Below are 13761 nucleotides of genomic sequence, written 5' to 3' on the forward strand. Positions count from 1 at the left end.
GCTGGGTTTTGATTTTTTGTTTTTTTGGAAAAATTTTCAATCCCAAAAATTCAACGAAGTACTGATGGTGTGATTTGAATGATTTTGTGGGTTTTCGGCCAGTGTGGGATTTTTTGCTTTGCAAGTGTGTAAGCAAGGTTTTTTGAGTTTGATGGTGTTTATTGGGTTCAAATTTTTCTGGGTTTGATTACATTGGAAATAGGTTTGTTGATTGAGTTAGAAGCTGCTGAGTTTGATCATGAGTGGATGGGTTGATTTGGTTTTGGGTTGTTTTCCAAATGGGTATGGAGTTACGTAAATGAATGTTTAGAATTTTCTTGATGGGCTGAAATTTGTGTTTGGTTGCAAGAAAATGCAAGAAAATCTGAGAAAATTCTTACAATTTTAATCTCACCTTTTAAAATTGAAAAAACTATTTTTTTTATTAATTTTTAAAATCATATAATTGCTGACATGACTTTTTTTAATGTCAAATAATTTTTAATATTATTTTAATAATTATCTCACTTCGTGTTTACAAATAGTGCACTCAGGCTTTTAGACAATAGCAAGGACTAAATTAAAAATAATTTTTGAATTTTAAGAACGAAAATAGGAAAGAAAAAAAAAGTGAGAAATAAAATAAAAATCAGTCCAAAATGCAGTGACATCTTCCATATAATAAAAGTTATTCTCTACATGACATGGTTGCGTAAAGTGAACACCCTCTCATTTTTTATTATTTTCCACAGTTTTTCTTATGTCATGGCACGTTATAAGCAAAATAAATACTAATAATAATAATAATAATAATAATAACAACAACAATAACATGGTTTTTTATTTTTGGGTAAAGTACAATAACATAGTTGCTCTTACTAAAGTCTATTGCGAATGTTTCAAAAAGTTTTAAAAAAATACTAACCTGATTAAAATTTTCCTGCTAAGAGTTTTTAAAAATTTAGAAGATTTACATGATTTAATTTATATAATCTATAATTAATTATTTAGTAATAAAAGTCTGGTCGTACACATTATACTTGTAGTATATGACTCAAACTCAATGTAAGTATTACAAATTGTAAAATTGTTTCTTTAATAGGAGTCTCATTATTTGATTAATTTTTTTATGATTTATTGTAAGATATATGCATTTGTCATGTAACATACAGTGATTTTTATTTTTTATCAACTATTTTATTATTCAATTTAATTATATTATTTAAAAAATTTCTTTACTTTACATATGATTCTTAATTAGAAATTTAAACAATCATATTATTTAAAGAATTTCAAGTCGTGCATTGCACGGAACATAATACTAGTTAATACAAGAGAAATAAACAAACAGACATAACATAGAAGTTTAATAGCCTATGCTGAAAAAGTTACTAGTCCTGTACCCGCTCTTCTGTACTTTAGTACCGAAGCATCTCTCGACCATTCCACAATTAAACTAGATTTTGCAGATTTTGCAACTTTTATGCGATCGCGGTTCTCTTCAAGTGCCTTAGTAGCCTCACAATGATTTGCAATATTTTTATGGATGTTATCAAGAGCAAAGTCTTCTTTCTTTTCAACAAAAAGAGCAAAGCAAGCTTGTGCAACTCTCTTCAAATGATTGAAGGCAAAGGAAGTTTCAAATCTTGCGAATTGCAAGATTTTAAAGCTTGTCCACCAATTTTGAAGAAGTTCTGCTGTGATATCCACAACCTTGATGTTTGTCATGCTATATATACACTCACATAAAATGTTTAAGAGAATTAGTTTTACCTTTGGGCTTAGGAAAGACTTGGCACTAACATCTTCATGTTTGGAAAGCAAGTGCGTAAGGATAGGGACCAACCTTAGTGGAACCATATAATCCCCAACACTGACAACTTCTTCTTGGCTTTCCCATGGCTTATGAATAATTTTGCCACAATCAAGAAACTTCAGGAATTGCATGTGAGCCCTCTCAGAAAGCAAGTCATCATTTTCCGAATACTTAAGAAAAGTCTCCAATTGCTCACTAATCTTTCTACCATCGGCTTGACTCTTTATGAAGTTTATGAAACCCTTTATAAAAGGCCAGAAAGTTTTGAAGTATTCCCTATCTTCATTATTGTCACCCTCTTCAGCAGTAACGGTTTCCATAGCCAAAACACTGATCAACAAGGAAGTGTTCAAGTATTCCCTATCGTCATCCTCTTCAGAAGAAACAGTTTCCATCGCCAAAACACGGCTCAATTCGTTCAATTCTTCTTTACTCAAAGAGTCTACAATATCGCGTAATGTTGATGTTGGCTTCACTTGTTCATTATTCTTTCGCAATAATATCTCTTCAATTTCATTTATGCTGATCAAGTTACCAGGCAATCCGCCAAGAGTATTCCTTAACTCTACATGTCCATGCTCTCCCTTTAGTGATGATGCAACCTAGAAACCAACCAATGATTATAAAATGTTCATTAGAGGAATTCATGGCGCAAAATCTATCGAACCAACAACACGCACCATCCAATTGTATTTATAAAAAGGAAAATGCTATTCATATAAATTAATAAGGTCATGTAATGTTAGTGTTAACAAACCATGTCAAAGTGTTGTCAATTGTGTGAGGGTCATATTTTTATTTATTGGCATATCCAAATGGAATATATGTTAACTAACAAGTGGTATCTGATTAGGTTTTAATTTTTATTGTATGATCTATTGACCCTTGTTGTCATAGAATCCATTAATTTTTTTGTTTTGCATGATTAGGTTGTGTTGAATGATGGCGATGACCTTCAAGAAGTCTATAATAAGCTTTATAAATTGTGTGAGCTCCTCTTGTTTGGTTTTCATGTGTGATTCATGTTTTGCATTTGTTGTGCCCTTGTATCCATAGTATCTTGTTTTCATGTTCTTCATGTTGGTCTATGGTAGGGGTGACAAATTTTGATATGACCAGCGAACTTAACACAACTAACTCATCTATAAATAGGTCATGGATTGAGGCTAAATAGGTTCGGGTTATATTCAAGTCAATATGACTAACTTGTTTAATAAATAGATTGTGTTCGTGTTCAACATGCGAATCCGTTTAGCTTATAATGGTATTTGCTTTTATTTATTTATTTATTTATTTATTTTGTTATTATTACTTAATTTATTGTTGTAATTATATGTTTACTACTATATTTATGATTGTAAATTTATTTTAATTTTAAATATATGGGAATTGATAACAAGTTATTTAGGTTAGGTATGACCTATTAATCAAACAAGTTATTAAACAAGTCATTTGTATTGACCTTTACATGACTTGTTAATTAAATGGGTTAAATGTGTTGTGTTGAGTTGACCTGTTTAATAAACAGGTTGTGTTAGGATTGAGGATTCTTGACACGTTTACAAAATTAGTCGGGTTTAGGTCAATCCATATAGTCGAACACTCATGGCTTGACACAACACGATCTCGACTCGTGAATTTGACCCGTGAACACAAATTGTCACCCCTAGTCTATGGTTCTTTGTTCCCCTTGTTCCTTTTGGGTTAGTTTTTTGTCTGTCTTTGGACAATTTTTTTTTTTTGGGTGCCCTTTGACAATCGTGGCAAAAATAGGGAGAAATTTGAGATTTAGATTATTCCTTAAGGGGAGTAATAGATTTAGGGAGAGAACTTCATGTTAAAGGGGAAAATAAATTTTTTTCAAGGGGAAGAAAATTTTTGTTGATTTATCTAACTTAAGGGGAGAGTTAGTTTGATACACTTCGATAATGATATTGTTGAGATGTGTATATGTGTTTTGGTTCACATGCTATGTTTGAGTTTAGAGTTCTTCTTTCTATGTCTACATGCATACTTTAAGGACAACACAATTTCTAAAAAGTGTCTTATACTTTTTGGTATCAATCTACTATTTATTTCTTTTGAAATTGCCTTTTCACTTTCCTAATGAATTAAACCTACCTAGAGAATTTCCAGTTTTCAAAGAAATGTGTCACATTGAGTTGGTATATCTTCTGTCATCTTTGGTACTTTTTCTTTTTTCTTTTTATTTATTTATTATTATATATATATATATATATGTTAGATGTATGTTCCCATTCTTGGTGCATTTTGCATATCATCTTCATGAAAAATAAGATAGTCTTAAATTTATTTAAGTTATGTTTAGCACTTGCCTTTGGTATTTGGGTGGTATGCCATCTTTGTGAATTGGAGTGCTCTATTGCTTTTGAGTCAACGAGTACTTTGTTGGGAAATATCGAGCAAATCATTTATATTACATATAAGATCCTTTCTTAAAGTGTCAAGTTCTTCTGCTAAGTTTGCTACCTCAATATAATGTAGTATATGTCGACCAAAGCTAGGAGATTTTTAGATTTTAGGTTTTCTTCTTTTCCTATCACTAACCAACCATATTAATAGTTTATGTTTGATGAGTTAGTGTGCACTATTGGTGATTAAAATCATAATGGTTGTTGGGGTTGTACTTCTCTTTGTATTTCTATGATTGGTGACGTAGCTAGAGTAACAACTATTTAATTTGAGTTGTCAAAGGGATTGTCCTAAGCTATTGATTTGCTTCCACTGTGCCGTTACAGAAACTAAATTGTTGGTGATATATTGGAAATCCCAAATCCTTAATGCAATGGTGTTGCTTTTTTTATCCTAGATGTGATCATGAAGACATTATCTAAATCATGTTTATTTTTAGCCTAACCATAATAATGGTGTGGTTAATTACGTTTGTGTTGTAAGCTATTGGAATCTTCTAATTAGTAGATATTATTGAATGCATCCAGATAATAAGCATTGTCTTGGTAAGAAATAATAAATCTCACATCCTTTTTACATAAGGGATAGAACTATAGTTATTAGATAACAGTGTTAGATGTTAATGTCCTAAATAGCTTTCAAATTAAAAACAAGAACCAAAACATGTAAGCTGACGATATAAGAGATGTCAATTATCATTTTGGAGTTGAAGTCATCATTAAAATAGAAGGCTGTAACTTAATTGAAGAAATTTTAATTTCTTTTCTCTTTACAAAAACAAGTGTTTTTTTTTAATTTTTTTTTAAAGAGATAAGTAAAACAAAAATTCCTGGTAAGTAAAATGACAGTTTAATTATGCACTTACTTGAGAGTAGACGCATTTGATTTCTGCAATAAAATGACAGTCTGCGCAATAATAAACGGGTAGTTGTGAATCTCTTTCTTCTTCACAAACATGGCAGTAGAATTCGTCTGTCTCATCCTCCTCCAAAACAGGTGAAATTGTAAGAACGAGGGGATCCATATGACATTTGTTTTGAATGATATATGGTAAGGGACCACAGCCAAGATGGAGATTGAAATCACAATCTAGACAAGTGAAGGCACGAGATTCACAAACATTTTGATTGCAAGCGCTGCACTGAAGTTGATTTTTCTTGACATTTTCCCTGAAATATATAAAGTGATGATGACCTTGGAATTTTATGGGAGGCTTTATCACACTGCATTCAACGTGCAGGTAAAACCTGCATAAGTGACAAGCGTAGGCAAGGTCATGGATATGCTTGCGACAGGCATTACATTTTTTTTCTTCAATGGACGAATTTCTTGGCCTCACGTACTTATCCAACAGGGTGAGAGGGTGTTGTGGATGAAGGAGAGAATCCAACACTCGAAGATACTTCTGCGAGGAACACGATCGATGGAGAAACAATGAACATCTGGAGCAACAATAGGCGTAAATGTAGCAGTGACCTCCACATATGCCACATTCTAAACGATCATCAGGTATATTCTTATAAAGTTTCAATATATGACCGTGGATAAAATACTGATCTTCCCTTTCTTCTATGGCTGCCGTCTCTTCGATTTCATTAGTAGCGAGACTTATCTTAGCGCATTCAAGATCAAGGTTGAAATTGCATTCGCTGCAGCCATAGACATCTTTGAGCAAGAAGTATGTCTTGAAACAAGCATCACAGCGAAAATCTTTGGCCTTTTGTAGGGTAAGACGGTGTGCAGGATGAAGGGGACTGATGATCCATTGTTCTTTTGCTGATGACATGTGGTTCGACCACAAGGAAAACTGTGTTGGTGAAGAGGGTAGGCTATAATTAAATATCAACAAATACAAAGGAGTATATATAAAAGAATATTAGAGAAAGATACTTTGGGTGCATGATACGCATTATAAAATTATACTTTGAGTGAGTGCAGGATATTGTGTTAGTACGTGCTTTATTCTTTCCTCTTCTTTTTCCATTTAAAAGAAAAAAAAAACTCTTACCTCTTCTTCTAAGAAAGACATAGAATCATTGAAAACTAAATTACATAGATCAAGTAATTAGTACTGAACTGGTTTTGCTTTTGGGTTTGGATTTATTACTTATATGTTTTGTCTTTGGAATTGGATTTCTTACTTTTATGTGTTCGACAGTGTTTTACTTCAGATTGCTTAAATGGTTGTTTAAGATATTTGAGTATTATTGTCTTGATTTGGATTATTACTTGATTGATTCTTATAATTCTATTATTATAATTTTTTGCGTGTTAAAAAAAATTTGAATTAATGTCAAGAGGCTTATAACTCAACTGTGTTGGGTATATATATATATATATATATGAGTGAAATTTCATATAAAATAATAATAAGAAAAGTAAACGATCAATATAATATAGTTGGGCCCAAACTTAAGCCTTTTAAGACAAGTAGCGTCCCTAAATATAAATATATATATATATATATATTTTTTTTGAAAAGTCCCTAAATATATATATATATATATTACATTAATTACTCAATTGGAAGCCCTTCAAGATGTTATTTTCCTTACTGGCACCTCACCAACGACATAACACTTTTATTATCAACAAAAAAAAAGGACACCCTTTTACTATTAAAAAAAAAAAAATTTAATGACTAATTGAGTGAAAGAACAAATGGATTTGGCTGTGAACTCCTTGTGTGAAAAAAAGGTAAGATTTAACAAGCAAAAGGTTGGAATGTAATTTCTGTTAGGACATATGTGGTTCATTTGTTAAGAATATATGTCAATATTTATGTAGTTGACTAATCCTTTGACAAAACGCACTTTACTTGTAATTGGGTAGATCTAGGATGTGTTTAATACTTCAAGAAATATATTGTTCAAGTCTAATATTAAAACCATGAAGATTGGACTAAGAAACAAGTGAAGAAAAGTTGTTCATTAAAACTAGACAGATAGCTCGACACCTGCGGACAGATAGCTCGACAGCTGTTTGACACCTCTCGACAGCTGGCTATCTATCAAGCTCTTCAGTTGATAGATATCGCAATCTTGACACCTTCTCGACAACTGGTGGATCGATCGAGAAAGCTCCTGTCCCTTCGACAGCTTCTCGACACTTCCTCGACACCTAGCTATCTATCGAGGTTTAATGAGGCTAAACAGATACTATCTATCGAGGTATCTATCGAGGTTACAGAAATCAGAATTTTCAGATCTGATTTTTGGGTCAGGCTTATGTATTTGTGTAGGGTTTCTTTTCTCACAACCCTAGACCTATATAAGGCTTATTTTAGAGGCCGTCACACAAGAGAATACAAGGAGAACATATGCAAAAGGTGACTGATACCTTATTCTCTCTAAAAGAAGCTACTGCGTCTTTGTTCCTTAGGATTTTGTAACCAAGTGCTTCTTGATCTTCATTGTTGATGAAGTGAAGAACTTTGCAGCCAACATCTTCTTCTAGTTGGTGATTAAGTCTCGTACTGGGATCTGTGCAATTGGTTAATCACGTATTGGGATTCGTGCATCAAAAGGGTGACATTCATATATTGAAGAGTTCAGAGGTTCTGAAGCGGTAGAAGACTTCTGCTGTGAGTTCATCTACAGGGATTGTAAAGTCTAGGGACAAATGTTTTGTACTAGATCTGAAATTTCTCTTTACTATAGTGGATTACTTTTCAGGAAGGTTTCTTCCCAGATTTTTTACTGTGAAACTAGTTTGTTTCATTAGTTTTTCTGGGTCATCATATCTTGTCTTATTTATTTTTTTGCTGCATGATTTTGACATGATATTGATGTTTATTTGTTTTTAACAAGTTTTATTCATAATTAATTTAGTTAATAACTTGGGTTTAAAACTTGTTAATTCTATCAACCGGGGTTCAAATTTCCCAACAATTTCTAACAAAATTGCTAAAATATAGTAACACGCATTGGGCTTGACACCAATAATTTCACATTTTCACCCCCACTCACTTGAATTTATAGTTGTTAGGTTGTATGATAGGTGGAAATATTATATAAATTTTTTAATATAATTATAAAAAGAAGAAAGAAAAAAGTAAAAGAGAATAATAATACTTGTGAGAGATAGGAGAGAACGATTTGCAAGTTATTACAATTTAGCTTTTGTAATTTCATTTGGTATAACTTTTAGATCTTTATTTATTCTTCTTGTTTTAAGCAGAAAGAATCCTTGAAATAATGAAAACTTCTAATTTGGTCTTTCTTTTATTCTTTTAAGGCATTAGAGCATCTCCAACAAGCTCTCTAAACCCAAAATTTGGAGAGCAAACCCATAAAAACGTGCTCAGCAATCTTTCTAATTCACTGTTCATTAGCAAAAAATTGGTTGCTAATGAACAGTAGCTCTCTAAGTCTGATGACCTACTGTTTAATTCGAATAAAATATTCAACCATCAATAAAAATATTTAATTTTTACTCAATAATCACAACGGTAACAACAAAACTATTCTAGATCTTTTCTCTCAAACATCTCTAAATTCAGTTTCAATCAAAATACAAACTCAATTCACAATTCTAAAACCAATCAAATTAGAAAAAAAAGAAAAAAGAAAAAAAAAAGGAGCAAAGTTGACCAATCCGAGCCTTAGTGGGGAGAAGGACAAGCGGTGGTGGGAGGAGGACAGGCATGCGTAAATGCCGATTTAAAAGGTTGTCCTCTCTAGCCTTTGTCATCCGCCTACAATTTTTGTGTGTGAGAGAGAGAAAGAAAGAGAGAAAGCTTCTTGAATGTTCTGGAGTAGACGAAGTGGTAGAGAAGAAAATCAAAAAGAAAAGTGAAAATAGAGATAAGGGAAAGAACGTGTGTGTGGAGGAGAAAAAAAAAAGAGGAAAAAAAAAAAAGAGAAAAGAAACATGTGGATGAAAAAAAAAGATAAGGGGAAAATAAAATAAAGAATAAGAAATTAAAATTGAGAAATGCTATGACAATATTTTCACAATACTTTCACAACAAATCTTAAGTGATAGGTTGTTACTAACTAATATGGATAAAAAAAAAAGTGATGTGCTCAAATTAAAATTAGTAATAACTTATCACAAATGATTTGCTGTGAAAATATTGTGAATGTAGCATTTCTCATTAAAATTAGATCAATGAAAGAAGATTGAAAAAGAAATAATATTTAAATGGAATAGAGAGTTTGTTGGAGAGTGTATTATTCACTCTCCAAACAGTACAAAAATTTGAAGAGGCTGCTGGAGATGCTCTTAAGCTATTAGAGAGAGAGAGAGAGAGAGTTAAGGAGGTCAAGTTAAATATATATAAATAATAAATCTAAAAATTATATATTATATATATATATATATATATTAGAAAGTTTCAACTAATGATGTTCATTCTTAATGATAACTCTTTATCATCAGACCAAGACATCAATTGGTTTTTGGTGTAAGCGAAGATTGAATCCAAATCTCTTATTCAATCATCAGAGACTTTACCAGTTAAGTTAACTGGAACTCGCATAATAGATACATAAAGTATATATCTAACTTGACTTAACATATGTTATTTTCTCATAATAAACATTTACATCAAGTTAGCATTTAAAAAAAATAGTAGTCGTTAACCCGTGCTATGCATGGGAACCTACCTATTTGTGAGATAAATTAAAATAATTTTATAAAATTTTAAATTGATTAAGAAACTACACCATTGCATGATTTGCTATTGTTAGCTTCAATTTGTGTTACAATTTAATGAAGAAGTTATTGCTTGAACTTGCAATGGCTTACAAAAGATTTGTCAGACAGTTTCAGATACTGTAAAATAATAACTCAAAAATTCAAATATTAAACTTCTGAAAGACAAAAAAATATTAAAGAATCAAATGATTCACTGCTTAGAAATTATTGAAACAAAACAAAATATATATGACTAAACAATAAAGAAATATAAGAGAAAGATGGATTACATTCAAAAGAATAATTCATGGTTATAATTATTGAATGGAATCAAAAAATTCAAAGGTTACAAATTATAGATAAAATATATGTGTGTGTGTGTGTGTGATTACACAACAAAGAAATATAAGAGAAAGATGTGTTATCATCAAAAGAATAATTCAAACGTTAAAACTTTTGAAATGCCAAAAAATATTAAAGAATCATAAGATTTACTTCCTATAAATTTTTGAAACAAAACAAAATGTATATGATTACATAATAGAAAAATATAAAATAAAAATTAATTACCTTCAAAAGAATAATACATGGTATAGTCATTCAAATTTGCTAAATATGTTCAAATATTGCAAAAATTAACACAAATTTACATGTTAAAACTTCCAAAATGCCAAAAAAGAGATATAATTAAAGAATAAGTTATTGAAACAATTCAAAAAATATATGATTATTCAAAAGAGAAATATAAGAAAAAGAAAAAAGTACACAAACCCACAAAGGAATAAGTTTTAAATTTTAACAATTCTAAACTTTAAATGATGAAAAAAAAAAAAAAAAAAAACATCATAGGCATAGGGTTTCATGGTTCATGTACGAAAATCACTTTTTAAAAANTATGCACTTACTTGAGAGTAGACGCATTTGATTTCTGCAATAAAATGACAGTCTGCGCAATAATAAACGGGTAGTTGTGAATCTCTTTCTTCTTCACAAACATGGCAGTAGAATTCGTCTGTCTCATCCTCCTCCAAAACAGGTGAAATTGTAAGAACGAGGGGATCCATATGACATTTGTTTTGAATGATATATGGTAAGGGACCACAGCCAAGATGGAGATTGAAATCACAATCTAGACAAGTGAAGGCACGAGATTCACAAACATTTTGATTGCAAGCGCTGCACTGAAGTTGATTTTTCTTGACATTTTCCCTGAAATATATAAAGTGATGATGACCTTGGAATTTTATGGGAGGCTTTATCACACTGCATTCAACGTGCAGGTAAAACCTGCATAAGTGACAAGCGTAGGCAAGGTCATGGATATGCTTGCGACAGGCATTACATTTTTTTTCTTCAATGGACGAATTTCTTGGCCTCACGTACTTATCCAACAGGGTGAGAGGGTGTTGTGGATGAAGGAGAGAATCCAACACTCGAAGATACTTCTGCGAGGAACACGATCGATGGAGAAACAATGAACATCTGGAGCAACAATAGGCGTAAATGTAGCAGTGACCTCCACATATGCCACATTCTAAACGATCATCAGGTATATTCTTATAAAGTTTCAATATATGACCGTGGATAAAATACTGATCTTCCCTTTCTTCTATGGCTGCCGTCTCTTCGATTTCATTAGTAGCGAGACTTATCTTAGCGCATTCAAGATCAAGGTTGAAATTGCATTCGCTGCAGCCATAGACATCTTTGAGCAAGAAGTATGTCTTGAAACAAGCATCACAGCGAAAATCTTTGGCCTTTTGTAGGGTAAGACGGTGTGCAGGATGAAGGGGACTGATGATCCATTGTTCTTTTGCTGATGACATGTGGTTCGACCACAAGGAAAACTGTGTTGGTGAAGAGGGTAGGCTATAATTAAATATCAACAAATACAAAGGAGTATATATAAAAGAATATTAGAGAAAGATACTTTGGGTGCATGATACGCATTATAAAATTATACTTTGAGTGAGTGCAGGATATTGTGTTAGTACGTGCTTTATTCTTTCCTCTTCTTTTTCCATTTAAAAGAAAAAAAAAACTCTTACCTCTTCTTCTAAGAAAGACATAGAATCATTGAAAACTAAATTACATAGATCAAGTAATTAGTACTGAACTGGTTTTGCTTTTGGGTTTGGATTTATTACTTATATGTTTTGTCTTTGGAATTGGATTTCTTACTTTTATGTGTTCGACAGTGTTTTACTTCAGATTGCTTAAATGGTTGTTTAAGATATTTGAGTATTATTGTCTTGATTTGGATTATTACTTGATTGATTCTTATAATTCTATTATTATAATTTTTTGCGTGTTAAAAAAAATTTGAATTAATGTCAAGAGGCTTATAACTCAACTGTGTTGGGTATATATATATATATATATATGAGTGAAATTTCATATAAAATAATAATAAGAAAAGTAAACGATCAATATAATATAGTTGGGCCAAACTTAAGCCTTTTAAGACAAGTAGCGTCCCTAAATATAAATATATATATATATATATTTTTTTTGAAAAGTCCCTAAATATATATATATATATATTACATTAATTACTCAATTGGAAGCCCTTCAAGATGTTATTTTCCTTACTGGCACCTCACCAACGACATAACACTTTTATTATCAACAAAAAAAAAGGACACCCTTTTACTATTAAAAAAAAAAAAATTTAATGACTAATTGAGTGAAAGAACAAATGGATTTGGCTGTGAACTCCTTGTGTGAAAAAAAGGTAAGATTTAACAAGCAAAAGGTTGGAATGTAATTTCTGTTAGGACATATGTGGTTCATTTGTTAAGAATATATGTCAATATTTATGTAGTTGACTAATCCTTTGACAAAACGCACTTTACTTGTAATTGGGTAGATCTAGGATGTAATATCAAAGAGAAAAACCAAGGGCAGATTGCAAGTTAGCAAAAAAAAAAAAAAAAACAATAAAAATATCAATCTATATGATGCATGAATAGATAAATGTCATGATGCATGCTCTAATGTAATAATAACAAGTTCAATTTGAGTTTAGAATCACAAATTTGGCTTGAGCATAGAGTTTAAAACAAAAACTCCCAAGTTTTGAAAAACCACTTGTTCAATTTGTACCAACAAGCCAATTTCATCAATTAAACTCAATTTGAACAAAAACCCCAATTCAGAGATATTCAAACCCTAGAAACTCTAGTTTCACGAAATTCACCAAATTGATCAAATCAAACATCATAGATCATGTTTATAACACTATAGGACAAAAACCCAATGATTAATTTCACAAAATAAGGCTTGAATCATCAAAAACCCCAAAATATGCAAAGGTCCAAAAAACCCAAAATAATGCATGAATTTATGCATGAAATATGAAAATAAACGCAAAAGGAAGGATATAAAGGTCTTACCGGCCTTGGGAGAGGAAAACCTTGCAAAAAGAATGGACGAAAACGAAAAAAAATGGAGATTGAGCCTTGACCAAGTCATATGGAGAGAGAAAAGATAAAGAACTTTTTGAAAAAGTGTTTGACTCAACTGAAAATCAATTTTTAAAAAACTTCTCATACGATTTTTGATTGATCGAAACAGACAAAGGCTCATCTAAATTTTTAATCGCAATTTCGATTGATCGAAAAATAGCTTCGATCTGTTGAAATTCTGGAAAAAACACATTTTTGAAAAACTCAGCAAATTTTGAGCATAAACTTCTCAAAGTATTGAATTTTATAAATAAAATGCATGAGTATGAGATGAAATGTTTTTCAAAAACACAAGTTTTAAACCTAGTTTCCCAGAATGGAGATTTTCAAACATTCTTCCTTTAAATTCTCAAGCATTAAATATGTTTTGCATAAAATGCAAGGTATTTTCAAACTTGGTTGGTCAAACCAAAAACACACACAATT

At 31.2% G+C, this 13761-nt stretch overlaps 1 protein-coding gene across 1 annotated transcript; it reads right to left on the reverse strand.

Moving 5' to 3' along the window:
* Positions 1-1353: 1353 nt before the first annotated feature.
* LOC136062683 (uncharacterized) lies at positions 1354-11723 on the reverse strand. Its single transcript, XM_065762050.1, has 3 exons — positions 10774-11723; positions 1826-2397; positions 1354-1708 (listed from the first exon to the last, which is right to left on the reverse strand). The coding sequence occupies exons 1-3, from the start codon at positions 11692-11694 to the stop codon at positions 1354-1356; spliced, it is 1848 nt and encodes a 615-aa protein (XP_065618122.1). The 5' UTR covers positions 11695-11723.
* Positions 11724-13761: the final 2038 nt, after the last annotated feature.

Source organism: Quercus suber, unplaced genomic scaffold, assembly GCF_002906115.3.
Source record: "Quercus suber isolate HL8 unplaced genomic scaffold, Cork oak 2.0 scaffold_440, whole genome shotgun sequence".
NCBI classification, from domain to species: domain Eukaryota; kingdom Viridiplantae; phylum Streptophyta; class Magnoliopsida; order Fagales; family Fagaceae; genus Quercus; species Quercus suber.

Bases quoted from the DNA above. Each gene is read 5' to 3' on its own strand.
- LOC136062683 (XM_065762050.1), bottom strand. From the start codon at position 11,694: ATGTCATCAGCAAAAGAACAATGGATCATCAGTCCCCTTCATCCTGCA. The intron at 1,709-1,825 runs GTTGGTCCCTAT...GTGTATATATAG, and splicing joins GATTATATGGTTCCACTAAG to CATGACAAACATCAAGGTTG.